Source organism: Cryptomeria japonica, chromosome 3, assembly GCF_030272615.1.
Source record: "Cryptomeria japonica chromosome 3, Sugi_1.0, whole genome shotgun sequence".
NCBI lineage: Eukaryota > Viridiplantae > Streptophyta > Pinopsida > Cupressales > Cupressaceae > Cryptomeria > Cryptomeria japonica.
Genome location: NC_081407.1, coordinates 922,967,190 through 922,989,277, shown reverse-complemented (window position 1 = coordinate 922,989,277; position 22,088 = coordinate 922,967,190). Strand labels below are relative to the sequence as shown.

The 22,088-nt window shown below is 36.2% G+C and overlaps 1 protein-coding gene across 1 annotated transcript; it reads right to left on the bottom strand.

Annotated features, from left to right (window-relative positions):
* Positions 1–12,808: 12,808 nt before the first annotated feature.
* Positions 12,809–14,035, bottom strand: LOC131874434 (uncharacterized). The gene is made up of 2 exons (XM_059217812.1): positions 13,350–14,035; positions 12,809–13,172 (listed from the first exon to the last, which is right to left on the bottom strand). The coding sequence occupies exons 1-2, from the start codon at positions 14,033–14,035 to the stop codon at positions 12,809–12,811; spliced, it is 1,050 nt and encodes a 349-aa protein (XP_059073795.1).
* Positions 14,036–22,088: the final 8,053 nt, after the last annotated feature.

Here is a 22,088-nt window from a genome sequence, read left to right as displayed (position 1 = left end):
AGTGAGATTGTTGCAATGGTCGATTTTCCATTATTTGAGACATGTCAAAATCATGAGGGATCTTGGCTCCACTTTGTGCCATCACTTGTAGAAAGTATTGTCTATCTCTCCTCATTATTTCCTCAACCAATCGATTAACATGAGGATTCATAATGGTGTCTTCCACTTCTACTGAATGTACGGAGTTGTTGTCCATATTGTCATTGTGTGTATCATTGTTGTTTGTAGTGTCCATGTTCTCAATATTTGGAATGTTTCTATAGGCATCCATGTCAGGTAATGTAGTATGATCAGAATTGAAAAAGACATCATTGTCATACTCATAAGAGCTCATGTTTGCAGACTCTTGAGCCTCTTTAGTTTCTCTCCTAGATTTTTTGGAATGGGTTTCAACCATGAACTAGGTATTGACCAAGATGTGTGAGACTAGATGAAAATGGAAAGAGTATGGAAGACAAAGAGTTGGATGGAATGTAAATGAATCTGAGGTTTACTTGCAATGTCCAAAGTGTAAGACCAAGTATGTATGTAGTAGAGTAGGTGTGGCTTCCAAAGAAATGATAGTTTCTCATGATGAGGTAAGTTGACCTTGACTCTAAATAAGACCAAATGAGACCCAAAGGTGATAGACCCTGATAAGGGACCACTTAGCAAAATGTTGTTGTATGTAATGTGTTGACAAAGTATGATGAGGACAAGCAAGTGACCTTTTGACTCAAGTTTAGACAAATGTGAATGTAATGTAAGGTGTAAAGCAATAATGGATTTTGTGAGACCCAAAGATAGGTTGAATGATAGATGAAAATGTAAAGAGATAGCCTAGGAAGCTCAAGAATGCTAAAACTGATTGCTCTTGTTTGCTGTACTGTAAATTTTTCCAATTTGTGAAGTTGTTTGTTGTGACCAAATCTAAATGTTTGACTATTTTTCATGACAAGAGGACACAGTGTTGATGAAGACTCAATGTTTGCAAGTGTTTAGATTCCAAAATGACTCAAAGACAAGTGTGTTGTTTGATGTAAAATTTGTTTTGCATACACTTGAAGACACAAAAGACACAATGTTTTAATGTTTGGTCTTGAATGTTTGATAGTTCAAAATAAGACAAGCACAATTCTTATGGTTAGCCAAGACAACAGTTGTTGATCCCACATGGAGTTTCCCTCAAGGCTACGCTATTCAAAGCGGATACTTAGATGCTTGACCCCACTGGCTCCACCCTTGGCACTCACTTCTCGGGGCAACCAAGCATTAGTTCCCATGAAAACTCCCCGTGGTGAACTTTGTATCTCTACTAAGAACCGTATGTGTGTGGACCGCTACTAGAGGTCCGACCTCCTGCCCCAACAACTAGAAGGATTTTGGCTTCTAAAACAAAAAGGTGCTAGTAAGGGCATTCGCTCATGTGGCCATATATGCAGCACTTTCAGCTCTGTAAATACAGAAGGCTCCTAGCCAGTAGGGTTTATGCCCTACAAATGATCAAATAAATTTGATCAAATGGGTTTATGGGGAGACATAGTGTCGGTATGAACTAATCAGCACATGTTATCCATAGTTTTCACCATGGATACAGTTATTTATAGTGGTTTGGAAGAAGATGGATTTTCTTTTGCTACCACTTGGGTCGTTCTCTCCTCACTAGTAGTCCTAATGACCACACGGGGAGACAGGCCCTCTAAAGATGAAACAAAAATAGCCTATTGCTCAAGACAAAAAAGACAATGGTTCAATTTTACTGCACCAATTGAAGTGTTTGCTAGTCTATGAGAACAAGGCACACAATAAAGATAAAAAACCCTTGCCAAGGTCCTGCAACAAAGATCTATTAGTAGTTTGGATTGTTTCAAATGATCACCCCTTCCTGCAAGCACACAACTTAGGTAAATTTTAGATCCAAAAGACTTTGTGAAATAGGGGCCTTCAACAATGCATTTTGTTGACCAATTCAAAGATCTGATTCATCATAAAAAAAATACCACCTGTAAAATTTCAAGAAATTTCCAGAAATGTAAGAAAATCCAAAAAATTTGCTAATTTGCTCCAAAAATTAATTTTTTATGAAAATCATAAAAAATTCATATAAAATGCAAAATTGATCCAAAAATTCTGCAAGTTTTACTAGAGAGTCCTGATGGTCTTCCAAACCTACATAAAAAATTTTATGCAACAAATCCAAGTAGTTTGTGAGATATGAGTAAAATAATGCAAAACCCTAATTTTCAAAGATCCGATTGTTGAGGAATGATTTTGCATCACATTTAAATTCACAAAAAATAGATCCTATGTATAATTCTGAGATATTTCTAAAAATGTAAGAAAATCCAAAAAATTTGCTAATTTGCTCTCAAAATTAATTTTTTATGAAAAATCATAAAAAATTCATATAAAATGAAAATTTGATCCAAAAAATCTGAAATTTTTTTGAACACTTCTGATAATTTTCTTGACATGAAAAAACATTTTATGCCAAAATTCAAATCCGTTTGTGAGATCTGATCAAAATAAGGAAAAACCCTAATTTTTAAAGATCCAATTTTTTAGGAAATATTTTGCATCAAAATTAAAATCACAAAGAATAGATCCTCTGTATAATTATGAGAGATTTCCAAAAATGTAATAAAATCTGAAAAATTTGCTCATTTTCTCTCAAAATTAAATTTTTATGAAAATTCATAAAAACGTCATAGAAAATTAAAATATGCTCCAATAGATCTGAATTTTTCTTTGCAAGCTCTTGATACTATCTTCAACCTACAAAAAACATTTGGTGCAAAATTTCCAAGCCATTTGTGAGATATGATCAAATCTCTCCAAGATCTTGATTTTGTGTCCAAAACCCTAGCTGCACAAGGTTATTCTCCAAATTGTTTTACAAAACAGCAATATAGGGTTAGAGAAACCTACAAAAAAACACAGATCTAACAAAAATCCATGTCCCAAAGGGTGTGCCAAAATGTATATGGTGAAAATGGATAACAACAATGTTGAAATACTAAATGAATTCAACCACAAAACACTAGCCTAACAACAACAAAGATCCACCATAACATATGAAGATTACCTAAGACAATGCAATTCAAATGAAATCACAAAGATTATACCATCACATGTTCAATAGGGTTTGGATCTCCATTCTTCCTATCTCCATTGATCTTGTTTGATATATTTTCTCTTAGATTTTATGTGCACAAGAGCTCAACAAAGAATGGAAATGTGGTTGCAAGTAGGATCGCATATGAAAGTGCAAAAGGCATAGTGTAGTCAATTGATCAAGTAGTTAGGGTTGATAATGAAGGAAGTATCCTCTTATATAGAAGACACTATATGAAATGGAGGGATGAAATTGAGAGGTGTAAAAGATAAATGGTCAGCTATGATTAGAGGGTAGGTAAAGGAAATACTAAAATAATGAGAGGGTAGGTAGTGTATGAATTAAGAGATGAATGACATGTGTCATAGGTAGAAAAGATTAATGAATTAATTAAATAAATAAAGATTTATTTAATTAATAGAAGAAGTGGGATCAATTAAATAAATAAGATATTTATTTAATTTAGGAAAAAAGATAATTTAAATAAATAAATGTATTTATTTAAATGAGAAATAAGGCTAGAAGAGGATAAATGAATTAATTAAATAAATAAAGTTTTATTCAATTAATAGAAGAATTAGGCTAAAGTAATTAAATAAATAAAGATATTTATTTAATTAGACATGACAATTTTAGGTGTCTACAATTAGAAATTGGAGATTGTTAGAAATGAAATCTAGGTTAAGTTATAGATAAACAATTCTAGTTAGGGTTTGTGATAAAATATTAATAAAATGAAATGAGGGGGATATTCTTTTTAAAATTTGAAAAAATAATTACCCCCTCCATCTATCTATAGCCAATATGTAGGACTAATTAACCCCTAATATTGACTAGGGTAAAATTAGTTTTTAATATAGACTTTATTTAGGAAAATATGAGTAAGTATACACACACACACACACACATATATATAATTCTCACATATATTTAAATATGGTTGTTGGGTTAAAAATATTTTGGGAATTTTTATTAATGGAATTTATTAAATGCATCATGTAAAATTTTAACCTATGAGGTCATTGTTGACCAAATATTTAATACTTGAGATTTAAATATCTAAGGGGATTTAAATTCGACTTTAATATAAAATGAAATTATTAATTTAATATTATATCTGATTTGGTTAACTCTATTAATTTAAATTACAAGATGTTTTCACGTTTTGCTCAATTAATTATTTTTAATATGAGTTGACATTATTTTTATTGTCTTGAGCATATTAATACTTTTGAGATGATTAATGTCTCTTGAATAATTGTTGGAGAAATTTTAATTAGCGGATATTAATTAATTTAGTTTAATTAATTAAGTAGTGACGACCATTTTTAGGGAATAATTAGTCTACTCTAAATGTTGACACTATATTGATGGAGTTGATTAAACCAACTTTAGGAAACCATTTTATTTAATCCTGAGTTAACCTTTAGTTAAGACAAAACTTATTTATTCCATTTTAAATGTAGATTATTTAATGTATTTATGTTGTTTTAAAAAATAATTTGTTGTTCCGTTTTTTTCCCAAAAGTTTGGGCATGATAGTAGAGCCACAACATGGAGGAGAAATTGAGCGACACCTCCATGCATCGTCTCTCCTACCAGAGGAGTAGCGAGGAGCTTGGGACAACGGGGTCTAAGAGCAACGAGCAGAGGAACTATGGTCACGGGGTAGAGTGAGGTCAGCAAAGATAGAATGCAACGACACTCTGGAAACCACACAAGGGGTGTTTCCCTAGTGCTAGAGGAGTTCCTATAAGTGGCCCACCTCTAGAGCCACTTTGTCAGCTTGTACCTGAATCTACATTAACACATTATTACAAATGCAAGCTTTAGCATAAAGTGAGACATTAATATCGAAAAAGTTGTGAGTAAAAGAACTGCATTTCTATACTTCCAAAGAGTGAATAGGATCTCCATTCTAATAGCATGCCATATCTGGGAAAATTTGAAGGGGATTCTAGGCAAATCGCCTAGAAGAGCCATATGCCAAGAAAAGGGCTCAGGCCAAAAAGGCCAAAAGAAATCATGGATCTAGCTCCAGTATTGTTGAGCTCTTCTAGAGAACCAAAAAATGTGCATAAAATATTTTGGGTGACCACAAAAAGGGCACCGAGGATCAGGAACCCCCAAATGCTTAAGTATAGAACCCAAAGGAAACCCTGGAAAAAGAAAACACCAAGTAAAGTGTGCAATCTTGGGTTCAGTGGTGGCGAACTAGACAACAAGAAACTTGAATCTCTAGGAAGTCTGAGAAGACTACAAGTGCCACCGCTAGTTGACAATATGGACCATAGGCAAATGAGGAACCAACTAGAGATAACCCATTTTGGGTTTGTAGCTAGTGAAAGGAGTCCAAGGATACCACTTCCAATCTTTCCACCAACATCTGATAGACTGAATGCCAAACTTATGTAACAAATTTGAGGGTAAGGCCAAAACTAGAAGGTCATAAGTCTATTGATCTGGTCAAGATAGATAAAACTGGACCTAGAGGTCCTCCCATGACTAGAGGTTCATAGAAGCTCTGGAAAAAAGATCCTTAGGTGTTCTAATGCCATGTTTATGAAAATGTAGAGCACTAACACCCTATATTTTGGCCATTTGTAACCCTTGCACCTGAAAAAGAGGTGACCACCAGAGGTTGTGCTGATTCATGGATATCCTATCATGAAAACCATCACCTACCAATAGAAGCCAAGGCTTGAGAGCTTCCCAAGCACGCCAGATGCTTTTAACCACAAAAGTACCTTGGATCTGAACAACATCTTTCATAATGAGCAGGGTTTGAAAACCAATCCCCTTCCAAGCTAGCCTGTTGGCAAAAAATCTTGAAGAAATACAATGTCGAAGAAGAATTTTCCAGGCCTCATCACTAGATAAAGCTCTAATAATCTATTTAGCACATAAGGAAAGCCCTTGTTTTTGGGTATAAATAAGGTTGAGCCCTCTAGACTCCTTGGGAAGACAACAATACTCTCAAGCGACCTTGTGGAAGCCTTGATGGTCAGACTTAGAGGCCCAAAGAAAAGCCCGCAGAAGTCTTTCCAACTTCATGTAAGAGGCCTTAGAAGGATCCCAACATGAGGAATAATAGACATGGGTGGCAGCCAAAACCTTAGAACAAATTTGGAATTTACCAGCTAGAGAGAGAGGCTTGGTAATCTAGTAGGCCAACTTTTTCTCAATCCTGGCTAAAACAATATTCCAAAGATCCACAGGTGAAGCTTGAAAGGCAAAGGGAATGCCTAGAAAGTGAAACATTTCTCCATGATGAAGCCATTTTCAATCATATTGAAGAGTCCAAGGTGGGGTGAGAAGAAAAGATTGCCTATAACATTGCGTCTTGTGCCATTGAATGGCCAAACCAGAAGCCAAGCAAAAGGTGTTCAGACATTGATGAGTAGCCAAATTGTCTTCTTCCTCAATGAGAGTGAGGAAGAAATCATCCACAAAATGGCCATTGACAAGTTGAGAAGGTGACTTAGGCAGGGAGATACCACAAAAATGCCTAGCAGAGATAACATTAGCAAGTAAGTAACCAAACCCTTCCACCACAAGACTGTCGACCATTAATGGTGATACAGGTTGAGGCATCTTCGAATAACATCTGGACAGATTGAATAAATCTGGGACTGAAGCCAAGGTCTTTGAGAATAGACAAGATAAATGGCCACTCAAAGTGATCATATGCCTTATAGAAGTCAATCTTAAGAAAGATTTCCCACTGTTTAGAGCATCTGGCCCAGTCCATCCCTTCCCAAACAACAAAATATTATCCAGAATAAACCTAAACTTGATAAATCTAGTCTACTTCAGACGAACAACAAGAGGCAGGAGATGATGAATCTTGAGAGACAAGGCTTTGGCAATGATCTTGTAAGAGACATTTAGAAAGTTAATAGGCCTCCAATTGCAAATGTCCTTTGGATTCCCGGCCTTAGGGATAAACTTGAAGTTACCTCGGTTAATCATCTTTCCCAGGGATTGGCAATGAAAAGATTCCAGATAGACCTTATGGAGGTCAAGACCAACACAAGGCCAAAGAGATTTGTAGAATTCATAGGGGAAGTCATCACACCCAGGGGCTTTATCATCTACCATAGAAAAAACAACTTCCTTGAGATCATCAATGGTCAGTAAGAGATCACAGAAGGCCTGCTGAGACTCAGAAAGCCATTTGGGAACAAAAACTAAACAATCTTGGAAATCTTGGGCTTTGGCCAGAGAGTCTCCCTGTGCTTTGAACACCTTCTCATAGTGACAGACAAAAGCTTGTATAATATCAAGCATCTCGGTGAGAAAAGTTTGCCCCCCTTTGAAAAATTCCAGGAAAAATTCCTTGGAGGCCCTATTGCCCACCTTGAGCCAATGTAACTTGGCTTTGATTTGAGCTCCTCTAGCAAAATGGCTATCTACAACTTGTTTATGATGGCAGAGCTGGGATAAGCAAAGTTGCAGGTTAGAATCAAAAGATTCAAGGCCAGATCTTCTGTAGCAGCACATAGATGTTTGGTGGTCACGTCATATGACCACCTATGATACATGGCAAGTTGTCTACCATAAATGCATTGAAACCTCGCAGAGCAGGTAATGGCATCATGCTACCATGAAATCCAACTAGTGTGATGATGAGACCTTGGCTCTAAATTCCAAACCCTTTGAATGTGGGCCACCATGGTTTGATGATGCAAGAGAGATGTGCTGAGGTAGAACTGTGTTTTAGAAGGACATTGCCTAGATGGCTACCATTAAATGCTAAACTTTATGGGGAAGTGATCAAACAACATCCCATCAATAAGAGGATGATGAGCAAATCTTGATCTTTAGAAAAAGAAAAAAAAGCTTATGTAGTTATCATAGCATGATCAAGCCTTTTAAGAATTCCTGTTAGAGACAGCTTTGAAATTAGACCAAGTGTTTCAGACCCCACTAGGGCGGTGATGGTTGGTGTTGGGGTAAAAAAGACTTAACTTATTATGCATATAGTACCAAGCTTCCCACTCACTAGTTGTCCACCGAAAAGGCAAAATTTTGTCCTTATCCATTGCCACCTCAACCATATTGAAGTCCCCACACATGACCCACGTTGCAGGTGGCAGATTATCAGTAATCCAATGCCATAGGCATGATCTATCAACCGCACCATTGGGAGAATAAACATTAATGATCCCAATGGAATGATTATCAATTGATAGCAAAACCCAGATGATGCATTGCATGGGATCAAAACCATGAGAAATGAATGCAGAGAGCCAATGAGGTGAAATGAGTGTAGCAACTCCACCTTGACCAACTTCATGCTTGGAAGCAAAAACAAGGCTATCCGACCAAATAACACAACATACAGTATTGAGCATGAAACCAACAATTTTGACTTCCTAGAGGTAGAGAACATCCAAGCCTACTACACGTTGATGAGTATCTTGAATAGAATACTTTCTGGTGAGGTCTATGAGACCTCGAACATTCCATGAGATGTAATCCATTAAAAAACTTGCATATCTTCCTTGTCCCCAAGAGAAGAAAAGCTATTGCGCAAAAAATATGAATCCCCACCAGAAGTAACTCATCATTTTTCTAAACCACCATCTACAATCTCAGCATGCCCAGAAGGGCTGCGAGAGCGGCACTAAGAGTATGGAGAAGAAATCGTAGACGCAGCCTGAGGAGTGCAAACATAAGGTGGTCTAGCGACACCCTCAGGAGAGTCCTTCCCCTGCTGGTCAGGGTTTGAAACCAAAGTAGAAACTGCTTGGGTAGATGGTATCTGCATAGGAGGTTTTTCCATCAGCTAAGAACTGGAACCGATGGGAGTCTTTTGGGCGGAATCCACAAAGTTTTTACCTTTGTGAACTACAATGATCCATTCATCCTTCTTAGCTCCTTCCATAGGTCGAGAGTCAGACTCCTTAATAGGGGGTCTTATTTTTGGAACAACCAAGGAACAATCCTTGAGCTTGTGTTTCACTGACTGACACTAATAAAAAGTGTTGGGAAGGTTCAAATAAATCACCTTCTAGATGAAGGTATTGCCTCCCAGTTGGATATCAATAGTTTATTTCAGGTCGTGTGAAAGGTCGACCTCAATGCAAACCCTCTTTTGAGGGTGAGCATTAAAAAATCAGTCTGGATCAAGGCAAACAACTTTGCCAATAGACTAAGAAATGGTTTGCATGAGAGGCCAACAAGGCATAGGAAGACTAGGGAACTAAACCCAGACCAAGACCCACAATATTTTGTCATCTGAGACAGAAAAGTTGCAAGACTAGCTTTGGAAAACCAGGAGGGAAGACCAAATGGTCCATGGCCCATGAGAGAGGATAGCCTCAACATGGGAAGGGTTCGAAAAGAGAAACAAAAAGAAACCCTTCGTGAGACTTTGGATGCCATAGAGTTGGACTCCATGAGGAGACCAGGCTTTGGTGACCCAATCACGAAGCATGCTTACCCCATAACTTAGATTTTACAAAAATATTGGAAATAGATCCAAATAAACCTAATGGTAACAATGGTGGACATAAACATGAGTGTAATATCCCTGAGTTACCTTCATCCCTCTTTCAAAAACTCAACATACCTAATCCATATGCTCATGCCAGCTATACTAAACAAACCTATTAATAATCTCGTGCACATAATTTTCAAGGCTAAAGGAATACCAAATTTTATACTCAATAGAAAGATGATACTCAAGGTCATAATCATGATAATTCATATGCTAGAAGATCACATGTTATATATGAATACCATACCCAAGAGCATGATTATAATACCAATTATATACATGTCCATGATACATACACTCATCGAAGGCCTAGTGCACCTCATCAAAATCACATGTCAGGTGGCTCATATAACAATTTCATCCCTCCACCACCTAAAGACATATATGACCAATATCAGCCTTACATGCAATATGTCTCTCCTCCTTTTGGTTGCTTAGGCATAGGGATAGTTCAAAGAAACAAGGCAAAACCTAGTAATTATTTGCAACAATTTATTAAGGAACTACAACAACAAATGAAAAGTAAGTGAATGCTTATAAAGAATTACACAATTCAACACATTTGTCCTTATCCTTTCGATAAAATAATACCTATGCTACCTTTTCCACCACACTTTGTCATACCTAAATTTGATAAATATAAAGGAAAAGGAGACCCAAAGGAACATATTAGAGATTTTTTCATGGTTTGCATAGAGGTTGTTGGCAAACATTATCATTGATATCAACTAGAATTGTAGATGAGTTGTAGAAAAAATGGTTGCAAAGAAACAAAAAGGGTTGAATTCATGTCATTTAGGGTTGGATTATTGTTCTACATTGGTCTCTCATAATGTTGAATCCATAGAGTTTGATATAGTCTTTCTGCAGGTTGAATCACTTGTTTGATGGTTTTTGGCAAGATAGTCCTTTGGTCTCAACAACATCTGATTGTTCGTAGTGATATGTTTTTATTCTTAGCGACATAGCTCTATGTTCGTTGTAACTTTGTGTTTCGATAAGATAGACCTCGACTTGTGAAGATCCCTTAAATCCTGGCAAATTGGTGCCCCGCCATCCCATGACATAAGGATGAAAGAAAAGTAACCCTATTGTTGGAATCCAAGAACACTGAGATGGGGGTGAGTCAATGTTCAAACGGTAAATGAATTTATGAACTTACTGTTAACAAAAAATAAAATTAAAGTGCATAAACCAAACAACACATAAAGAAGAAATACCATAACACCAATATTTATATGTGGAAAACCTTGTAAAGGGAAAAACCACAGTGGGGTTGATACCCATAATAGCTATATACTTGATCAAGGTATACAAATATTACATAGAGGGGATTCCACATTCAATCAAGCTCATTGCTTAGAGCTCACTACTCAAACAGAAGTCTCATTGACTTACACAAAATTACACAATGATTTCATAAAAAAGTGAAATTATAGGATGAATCTCACAATGCTAGATAAGTTCCGTTTAAAGCTCTTTCAACCTCCTCTAAACTGGTTTACTGATACTCTATTTTTCTTTGTTCTCCTACTGGTTGGGACTGTGCACATGAAACTGGGCATAAAAGGTCTCACTCGCTGACCAAAACGCATACCATCAATCTCTAACTAATTCACATCACAAATCACATAACCACTAATATGAAATCTATTGCTAAATGATCTCTCTTAAATACCCTTGTAACTTGTTTAACATGTGGGCCTCAAGATGAAATAAAATAAACTTGTCAGCTTCCAGATCACAAAGTATGATATGCATTATCCCGATGATCATATCTGACGTCAGCCTACACGTTACCATAAATTCCACAAGTGATTTTACCAGGGTCCCAAAATACCTTAACCGGATTCTCTACTTAACCGGGTCCCAAAATACCTTAACCGGATTCTATACTTAACCAGGTCCCAAATATTCCTTACCAGTACCAAGACTAACCCGTTAACAAGAATAAAGAAAAGTGTGTGTATACTTCTTGGCCCAATCTATTCAAAATGATAAGACAATGAATCCAGATGAGAAATACCAACACCTAAAGATGAGTTGTCATTAATGACAACCCTAAATGTAGTTCACCTTACCAGATGAGTGTCAATTGCCAACAATCTCCCCCTTTGGCATTGATGGAAACACTCAAGTGAAAAATGATATCATCTCTGAATTTTCTCCCCCTTACCTGTACATTCATGCAGTTATATATATCTAGTGTACTCCCCCTATGATATACATCCATTTTTCAATGTACTCCCTCCCTTTGACATTAATAACAAAGCGGGGTGCCCAGCAAATATATTATACAGCTATATACATACTAGTTCCTATACATGCTTCAAAATGCAAGCATATAAAGTCTTCAAAAATGAAAAGTATGTGTCTCAACCCTGCCTTAGAGAATCAATAATAGAGGTGAATCCATTCAAGTGACTAGCATGATATTCTATGGCCTAGGATTCAGTGGGATCATCCTGCTGCATGTTAGATATACACTCTGTCTTGTGAAATAGCAGGTTACCAAGTCAGGGATCAATAAAATTACTGAGCTTTGTATATCTCCTTATTATGTTGTCCCTTTCCTTCTCTAATCTCAAAATCTGATCCATAACTGCCAAAATTAGACCTTCTAAAGAACTTGTCAAATTTGTTAGCAGATTATAGGAGTTTGAAATTTGGAGCAAGTGATCTTTACAATCCAAAATTTTCTTGTCTATGGAAGTTGTAAGCTTAGAAAAATCTAGACAAGTCTTGTATACCTTTCCTCCTTCTGCTAACGCATCATCAATAGATTGTAAGCAAGTTTTAAGTTTTCCCTTCTCTAACGCAATCATCACTAAAAATGTCTACTTCCAGGCCTTAACAAATTTGTCTTTAGCCTCAGTTACATAAATCTTAACCAAAGAAACATATTGCTTAGGGATGTATTCAATTAACTCTTGTAATTTACTGGATGAGCTTGCACTCTCCTTACCTTGGAATTCCAGTACACGTTGGTTCAAAATTCAAAAGTATTCTAAATTAATTCTCTATCCCTAGACTCTTCCTATGCCAATTCTTGAGTTGCTTGAGCCCTGAAGTGTTGTGGTGGCCAAAATTTTCTCTATGAGAGACATTAAATGATAAGGCTTGTCAAAACTGATAGAAAATTGCGGCATTTTCCCTTTAGCTAGGGATGAAGTATCAATTGCCAAACTAGAAGGGAAGACTGACTCTGTCTATTTTGCTATGTCAGTTGGTGACTTATCCTCTGTAGCCTTTACCTCATATGTATCGGTGTCTTCGCCACTTGGTGCCTCACTCACTGTTAGTACATCATCTAAGACCTTATTCTTTGTACCTTTGTCCTTCTCAACCTCTGTGTCTACATCTTGTACATGGGATTCTGGAGCATTTTGAGTATCCTCAGTACCAAAATTTGACCTATTATTCAGTTGTTTAGTAACAGAAGGAGTTCTAACTGGTGGATCTGTATTTACATTATGTTCATCTATTTTTACTGATTCCTTGTCCCCTGGTAATTGTATATTATGTGATTGAACAAAACTAGGACTTAAATCATATCCAAGACTCAAAATGATTCTAACCCATATGTTATTAATCTGATGTTTAGGATTGAATTCAATTGAACCTATCTTATTAATTAAATCTGGAATCTTTGGTGGAGTTATTGATGGACATAGATTGAGCAATTTTGTTTCCTTTATTTTCTAGTCCAAATTTTGTGCATGTAATTTTTTGACCTCTAACTTATCATACAATTCCCTGGGCAAAATTTTCTCTAACTCTATCAAAGTCCTACTAAAAGAATCAAGATATAAAACAATTGCCTCCTCTAACTGCTTCTTGTCTTTATCATGAAAATCATCATAGAATGTAGAAATTTTATCCAAATTACCATCATTAATGATTTGATCAATAATGTCTTGAGCATCTAACTTCTTCTTACTGATTCTTCTCTTTGTTTTTGGTTTAGATTGCTCATTTTCCTTATGCTTCCACTTATGTACGATTGTGATTTTGGGAGTCTTTTGGGGAGGCTCCATCTCAAGTTGTTTCTTTTCTTCTTCCTTCTTTTCTCTCACAACCCTTGAAAAACCACCTTTCTTCTTTGGATCTTGTTTGATCTCTTCATCAGATTCAGTCTCCTCAAAAGATATAGTCATGTATTGCCTAGCCAGTTTTTGTTTCCTCTTCACTGATTCCTTCAGCTTAGGGCTGGCAGGCTCATCAGATGGTGCTTCTAGTTGTTTTGATGACTCTGTTGTAACTGGGACCACATTAGGAGTGGCTTGAGCTTCCTTCTTTTCTTCTCTCTCCTCCTTCTTCTTTTTCTTCATCTCTTCCTTTCTCTGGGCTTCAAGGATTCTAACTTTTTGTTCAATTTTAGCCTTGTCATGACCCTCACTGATTAATGTCTCAGCTACAACCCTTGTCATCTTCATTCTTATGGTGGGTGCAATTTGATCCTAATGGAATTTTAAACCCTTCTCATGAGCTATGCCAAATTTTTCTTCTTTCTCATCAACTGGAGCTTTCAATAAATGTTGTGCATAAGCATCCAATGTAGCCTCATCCACTTCATATCCCATCAACATGATCCACACTGTTCTAGGCTAGACTGCTTCCATCATACATTCATCTTTATTAACCATAAAACAAATAGTATCTTTATATTTTTCTACAATTTCCTTTGGAATTTCTTCTTGGAAAGTTTTGAAAAATGGCCATAGATTAGCCTTTTGTTGTTTGTCACCTTGTTGATCTAATACTTGAGCTATTTGAGTAGCTACCAGTCTATCAAAGGCACATTGAATCTTCCCATATCCCGATATCATATTCAAAAAATAAAATGTCAAGCATATGATGAAAAAACCATACTAGAATGTATTCTTCGTAGCTTGCTTTATTTTCTAGAGATTGGTCATTAACTCCTTCATCATCACCCTACACAAGCCATAATGTGCATCTTCATTCACCATCTGATATGCAATGAGGATGTTGGTTCTAGAGACAAATTTCAGCTGGTTAGACTGATAAAATTTATAACCAATTACAATTGCTGCAAATTTTACATCAATATCTCTAATATCATCAACACTCATCGATCTACCATCGAAGGTGGCACCGATGAGTTTGTAGAGTTTCGTGTTAGAAAGTTTTGACCTAGGCCCTGGCAAACCTCTGGCCTTATGAAGGCATCTGATATTCTTGATGACTTCTTTAGTAATTTAATATGGCCAGTCCAACCATATGAATTCCCCATGAATTGGGTAAGACCATTCCTCTTCAAATATGCATATTCCACCTTCAATTGATTGTCAGTGATCAGGTGCTTAATAAATACATAGGACATTTCATAACTCTCTATTTCCTCAATGTCGCAATGGATGTATCCCCTAATGTCTTTAGTGTGAATAACACAATGGAAAACACTCAAAAATTCTCCCGAAAGCTCATCCAAAAGAGATTTAAAAGGATGCTTCTTAAATTCCAGACGAGGGTGGTTCTTAATTTCCCCTACCAGAGGAGTATCACCATTTGATGATGATGCCATGATAAATATCTAGGGTTTTTGCAAATGGTAAATACCTTAAGATCTTGCCAGATGATGAAATGCTTCCTGAATGTAGATGCTCACACAAATCACCTTTGGACTATTGAAATGCCTTAGAAATCACTCTTCAGAATGCTCGATCGCTATGTGAATAAATTGTTGGCAAATTCACACTCCAATGAGAAATTATAGGTGATTGAAGGTATTGTCATTGATGGCAACCTTACAATCATGTGATACTGGTAGGAAAGCATAGGCACCAGCATCGGCACCGGCAGACTCTACACCGGCATACAGATCACCAGCACCCTGGCTGACAAGAATTTTGTATAAATGTATTTTGTAATTAATTGTAAAATCTTTTGTAAGCCAACATGGCTGATTGTAATAAGACTCATATATGTATGAGATCATTGTAGATCATTTATATATGATATAATGTGAAGTATGAAAAGAAGGTAGCAGACCTAATGTGCAAACCATTAGGATAAGGGTTTATGTATATTGCAGAGCTTGAACTGGTACTAAATCTAGCATAGTAGATGTTGATCTGAAGCAGTACAAGACATTGGATTTGTATAATCCAATTTTGTAATTCAGTGTGACTTATTTTGTAATTGAGCAATGAGCTCTAGGCACTTGGCCTTCTTGCATGTGTAGGCCCCTATTTTAAAAAGTAATATTCCCTTATTGGCCAGTAAGTGAATATTGTGGGTCACAAATCCCACTGAGGTTTTTCCCACACTGGGTTTCCTCATTAAAATATTGTGTTATGGTGTTCTTTTCATGTTTTGGTTGTTGTTCTTATTTGCTGCATTATTTCTGGTTAACCAATACACATTTTTAATATGCTTTTCATGTTATAAGTCAAGAAAATTATTTCACCAGTCAGATACTGATTCACCCCCCCTCTCAGTATCTTTGGGAATCCTAACAATTGGTATCAGAGCCTGGTCCTCTATTTTCAAAAGCCTAACAACTTGAGGAAGATCTTGACACCGATATAGATGGAAAACTTGAGAAAGCAATTGGAAACAACTCTTTTAGACTATGATGCAGAAAAAGTAAAGAATATCAAACTTGAGGATGATCTAAAGGCTGCTCAGGATATTAATCAAGGACTTCAAGAAAATCACTATAGCAAGGAATAAAAGAAGAGAACTTTGTGAAAAGATGTAGAATGAGGAAGATGAAAAGGAAACTATTAATGATCCGGTGAACCAACAAACAAGATAACTATACAATGAAGAATGAGATGCAAGATATCACTATGAGATTTTGTCAATAAATTGAAGATAGAAAGAAGAATGAAGATGATTTGGCTAGAAGATTAAATGATGCTGGAAATGAAAACACAAGACTCAGTCATGAAAATGATATGTTGAAAACAGACTTGATGCATACACAAAATGACAGAACTGAACTCATGAGACAAAAATGAATCTTGGAGAATGAACTGACTGCTACAAATCAACACAAGGATAAATTCAACAAAAGTTGTTGTTGACATGCTGAAGAATCAAAAACCTAATGGTGATACAAATGGCCTTGGCTTTGAAGTTGGTGCAAGCTCTGGTACTGCAAACAATCATGATCATAGCAAATCTGTAAGACAACCTAATGCTTACAAATTCAATGGGAAATTATTTAACTGTAACAAGTATGGTCATCAAGAAAATCACTGTAGATCTAGAAATTATCAGAATGCTAATACACCCATCGATCAATGTTCTAAATGCAACAAAGTTGGTCATAATTCAAAAAATTCTACAATGAGTGTAAGATGTTATGTTTGTGGAATATTTGGACACCTATCTAATCAATGCAGATCACATACTGGCATAGGATATGGGAAAGATATTCAGAAAAAACAATGTGACTTGTTATGCTTGTTACAAAATTGGACATATTGCAAAATTTTGTAGAAGCAAGACCCCATCGGCAAATAACAAAGGTCCTAGTTTGAAAGGTAAAGAAAAGGTTGAAGAGGTAAAGCAAGAATTCTCAAAACAATGGATCAGAAAGTCAGATCAGAATGTTGATGGGAATACTCCTCCACCGGTAGAATAGAGTAACACTCCATCAGCAGGAGACTCTTCATCTAATTGAAGGAAAATCCTTTGGGGGTTTAGCAACAAATTGAAAGACATGCTATTATACCCTCAGTTGATGGTGAGAAGTTGAATTACTTCTTTACCAGAAGATGAGTTAAGTTCTGACTTAACCGGAAAGCATTAAATGTGGTAGTTGGAGAAAATAATATTATAAAGCAAGTGTTTTGGCTCTTTTTTATTCACCGAGCATTCAAATCTTTTAGAGTGCGAAAATTTCTGAGTGAAGGCATCCTTAGCAAAGAAGAGAAGCAGTTCATCCAAGAACTCACCCCTAAGGCAGATTGAGGTATTTATAAACATGGCATCCTCCTCTGTTCCTGAATTTATAGAAAACCCTACTATAATTGAGGTTATCAAGCGCCCTAGACCTGTATTCAAGCTTGTTCCCAAAATAGATAAGAAAGATGATAACATAGGTGCATTCTCTCAAATTCCTAAAGGAGTAGTATATACTGAAGATCCTAGAATATACATACACTATCATATAGAGGAATTAGGAGGTGATGAAATCAAAAAAATGTATAGAACTATGATTTGTGATGAAAATGACAATATCAAACCATAACACAAGGTAGTAGAAACCCTAGGTTTTCTGGATATTCTTAGTATTCCTGATTTTCCTAAAGATGTGATAATAATAGTCCTAAGAAGAGTCCATGGTGAATTCTTCTGGTTGGATTCAATTCATAAGATCACCAAAGAAGTTGTTAAAGCAGTAACAGGGTTACCTTCCTTCAATAGCAGACCTGACAGAACTAAAAGGGTCCCGAATGACATAGTGATGGATCTAACCAGCGCAACATTTGACAAAAAGTCTCTAAGGGTAAATGATGTGATGGAAATCAATGTCAAATTTATCAGTATGATTTTAGGCTGCAAAGCTACACATGCAAATAGGTTAAACTCAGTATCTAGCCTATGTATTAAAAGTGCATATGACATGGTTAGCGATAATGCTAGAATAGATGTGTGTGAATGGCTCAAAGATGAATTGATAGACAATCTGAAATAGATCAAAGGAGATAAGAAAGGAACCTTTAGATTTGGAAATTTGCTTGTATGTTTAATGTTGTACATTACTAAGCAAGTACGCGGTATTGGTAGAAAAGATTTTGGCTTTGATATACCGGTAGGAAAGCAACTATTGGATCTATTAAACAACATGGGAGAAAACAAAGAGAAACATAAATAAACATTTTCAAGCACTGAAGGCTCGAATGAAGACAAGAATAAGACTATCATAGGAAATTGTAGATAAATATCAAAAGGAAATATGCTTTGTAATTAAAAAGGATGAAATCTGGATGGAGGCAATTGTCCCTAGGACTATCTGGATAACTGAAATGGGATATGAAATAGATGATAACATTATTGAAACTTATGCAAAAGCCCTCCTTGAAGCACCAAAAGAACCCTCTGAGAAAGTCTTTGGCAGTGCTGAAATAATAGAAAGTGGTATTCAGTCTAGGAAAAGAGTCAAGAAAGTTGAACAGACAGTAAGGAAAGGCACTAGATAGGCAAAATCACTTAAGGAAGATGTATTGAAGCAAACTAGTATCAAAGAAAGTGAGTTTGAAGGACTTCAACTGGAAACTCATCTTTCACCAGTTGCAACTTCCTCTGAGAGTGATATGTTGGCGGTATTCAAAAGGGTAGAAAGGAAAAGAAAACCCTCACCGGTACCCTCACCCACTCCTAGAAAAACAAGACAAAAGCAACAGGTAGTGAGGCCTCTAGTTAAGAAGCTAACTCCTAAGAAGAAGAAGAAGAAGGTAAAACAAGATATTTCTCCACTAGATAAACTCCTTAGTGAAATAACAGAAGATGGCAAGTTGAAAAACATTAGCAAACTCTACAACATACTTTCCACTGATGACAAAGAAAGCATAGAAAATAGTTTAATTTTACATTTGGATATATACAAGAAATTTTTAATGGAAATTGTTGATGAAATCCCCAACAATTTGTATAGAAGACTTGAAGCTAGAAGGGTAGCCATTGTTGAGCTAGACAAGAAGATAAAAATTGAAAAATTACTTGCAGTGCATCCAGTAAACTCACCTGATGAGATAGACAAATTAATCAGTGAGGCTAACTGGATAGTATTTTCAACTCCTCACCGGCATGTAGCACTAATGGTAGGAAGAGTGAATGAGATAACCTAAGAAACTGCAGACCAATGGGACACATTCTTTGTGGAAAAAGAAAAACAAGAAGAGATACTAAGACCTAAGACCATCAGGGTATACCAAAAGGACAAGGATAAGGGGAAAGGTAAGGTAGGTGGACCTCCAAGCCTAAAGATAACTGATAACTTACCCCCACCTCCTTCGAATACTCCACCGGTAGAAACTACAGATAATCAACTGGCTACTGAGAGTATGGAGACTCCTCAAGAGGATACAAATCCTAAGTCTAAAATTTTGTACACTATGAATATAGACACACAAGAAGTAAATGTTATGGTTGAAAGAGAAACCACTGAGGATAAAAAGAAATATGTGTCTATTGAGCCATTGGCTGCAGATGTTGAGGTTGAGGTCAATGATACTGTAAACATAAGCACAAAAAAACCTACTCAACAAGAGAAACTGACATAAGACACCACTGTTAAAACATTAGAAGAACCGGTAGATAAAACTAAAAAATAATCAAGAGAACCAGTAATAGACAGTGCAGAGGTACAAACTGAGAAACTGGAAGTGCATATAGAGACTACATCTGAGAAACCGATAGTTGAGAGCTCAGATAAACCTTCTGAGACACAGATGGAGAAACCTTCTGAGACACTGATGGAGAAACCAGAACTGAAACAGGTTCAGACACAGGTTCAGACCGAGACAGTGCCACCGGCTAAAACTGAAAAGCCTAAACCTTTTCTAATAGAAATGCAAACACAAACTAACCTACCAAAGGTCGAAACAAGCAAGGTTATCACTACAACTGGCAGCATGGATATTGTGAAAACAATTGGGCAAACATCTAGTACTTCAATAATAGAATTTCGGCCTACAAATGTGATAGAGGTCTTACTAGACTCAATAAAGAAAATCACAAAATGTAATGCACAAGCCTATAAGGCTATCAATGACACAATTCCTATTCTCAAATTTGTAGCACCCAAGTGCAATGTGGATAATAAAGATTCTTTAAGTCAACTAGACACATTGTCTAAATTCATCACCGACAATATTTTGACAGTTGATCAAATAAATGAAGACACATTCAAAGAGAGGATGATTAAGGAGAAAGAGAAATTCTTTGAGGAAATAGTGAAGAAAAATAAGGATCAAACATAAACCTTATTACCGGCACTAAGATAAACAATTTTGGATTTTAAGAAAATGTACAGGGATATTTGCAAAACTGACATCTTGACACAGGACATAGATTCGGAGATCAGCAAAACACAAACTAAGATTAACAATATTGTTGACAATCTAATAGGCACATTCGTTTCATTTTGGAAATAGAAAAGAAAATTGTAGATCTTGAAGAGAAAATTGAGAAGTTAGAAAAGGATAAAGAGAGAATAAAGGATAAGGCAAAGAGCTTAAAATGTAAACTTGGTCCTAAACTAGATTACCTCATTTCTTTGAGAAAAGAAATTTCTGAGGCTTTGGTTCCCAGACTTAAGACATCGGAAGAGAAAATGCACATACTCACCGGTATAGTTCAGAGAAAACAAGATGCATTACAGGATAGCAAAAGATTCAACGACAGCTTAAATTTGGTTTTGGCAGATATTTTCCAGATGGTAACCCACCAGTTACAAAAATCTAGGCAGGAACCACACTCCACTGATAGCGAATGACAACTTTTGTCATTGATGTCAAAGGGGGAGTAGTGCAATGAGAAAAATGATCAGAACAGGACATCATCAGCTCAGGGGGAACATACATTTTTGGGCACATAGTTTTGGTAAGACAATTTTGGCATATTCTTTTTGGACATCATTTTGGACACTTTTTTATTTTTCTCATGAGTGTTGCCATCAATGCCAAAGGGGGAGATTGTTGGTAAATGCACACTCCAATGAGAAATTATAGGTGAATGAAGGTATTGTCATTGATGGCAACCTTACAATCATGTGATACTGGAAGGCAAGCACAGGCACCGGCACCGGTAGACTCTACACTGGCATATAGATCACCGGCACCCTAGCCGATAGGAATTTTGTATAAATGTATTTTGTAATTAATTGTAAAATCTTTTGTAAGCCGACATGGCTTATTGTAATATGACTCATATATGTATGAGATCATTGTAGATCATTTATATATGATATAATGTGAAGTATGAAAAGAAGGTAATAGACCTAATGTGTGAACTATAAGATAAGGGTTTATGTATATTGTAGAGCTTAAACCGGTACTGAATCTAGCATAGTAGATGTTGATCTGAAGTAGTACAAGACATTGGATTTGTATAATCCAATTTTGTAAGTCAGTGCGACTTCTTTTGTAATTGAGTAGTGAGCTCTAGGCACTTGGCCTTCCTGCATGTGCAGACCCCTATTGTAAACAGTAATATTCCCTTATTGGCGAGTAAGTGAATATTGTGGGTCACAAATCCCACCGAGGTTTTTCCCACACTGGGTTTCCTAGTTAAAATATTGTGTTATGGTGTGCTTTTCATGTTGTGGTTGTTGTTCTTATTTGCTGCATTATTTCTGGTTTATCGGTACATAGTTTTAATATGCTTTCCATGTTATAAGTCAAGAAAATTATTTCACCGGTCAGATGCTAATTCATCCCCCCTCTCAGTATCTTTAGGAATCCTAACATAAATGACTTAACTTTTTCCCTTTTATTGCCATTAACCCTA

Bases quoted from the DNA above. Each gene is read 5' to 3' on its own strand.
- LOC131874434 (XM_059217812.1), bottom strand. From the start codon at position 14,035: ATGAAGATGACAAGGGTTGTAGCTGAGACATTAATCAGTGAGGGTCAT. The intron at 13,173-13,349 runs GTATGATAAGTT...CATATGGGTTAG, and splicing joins AAAATTTTGCCCAGGGAATT to AATCATTTTGAGTCTTGGAT.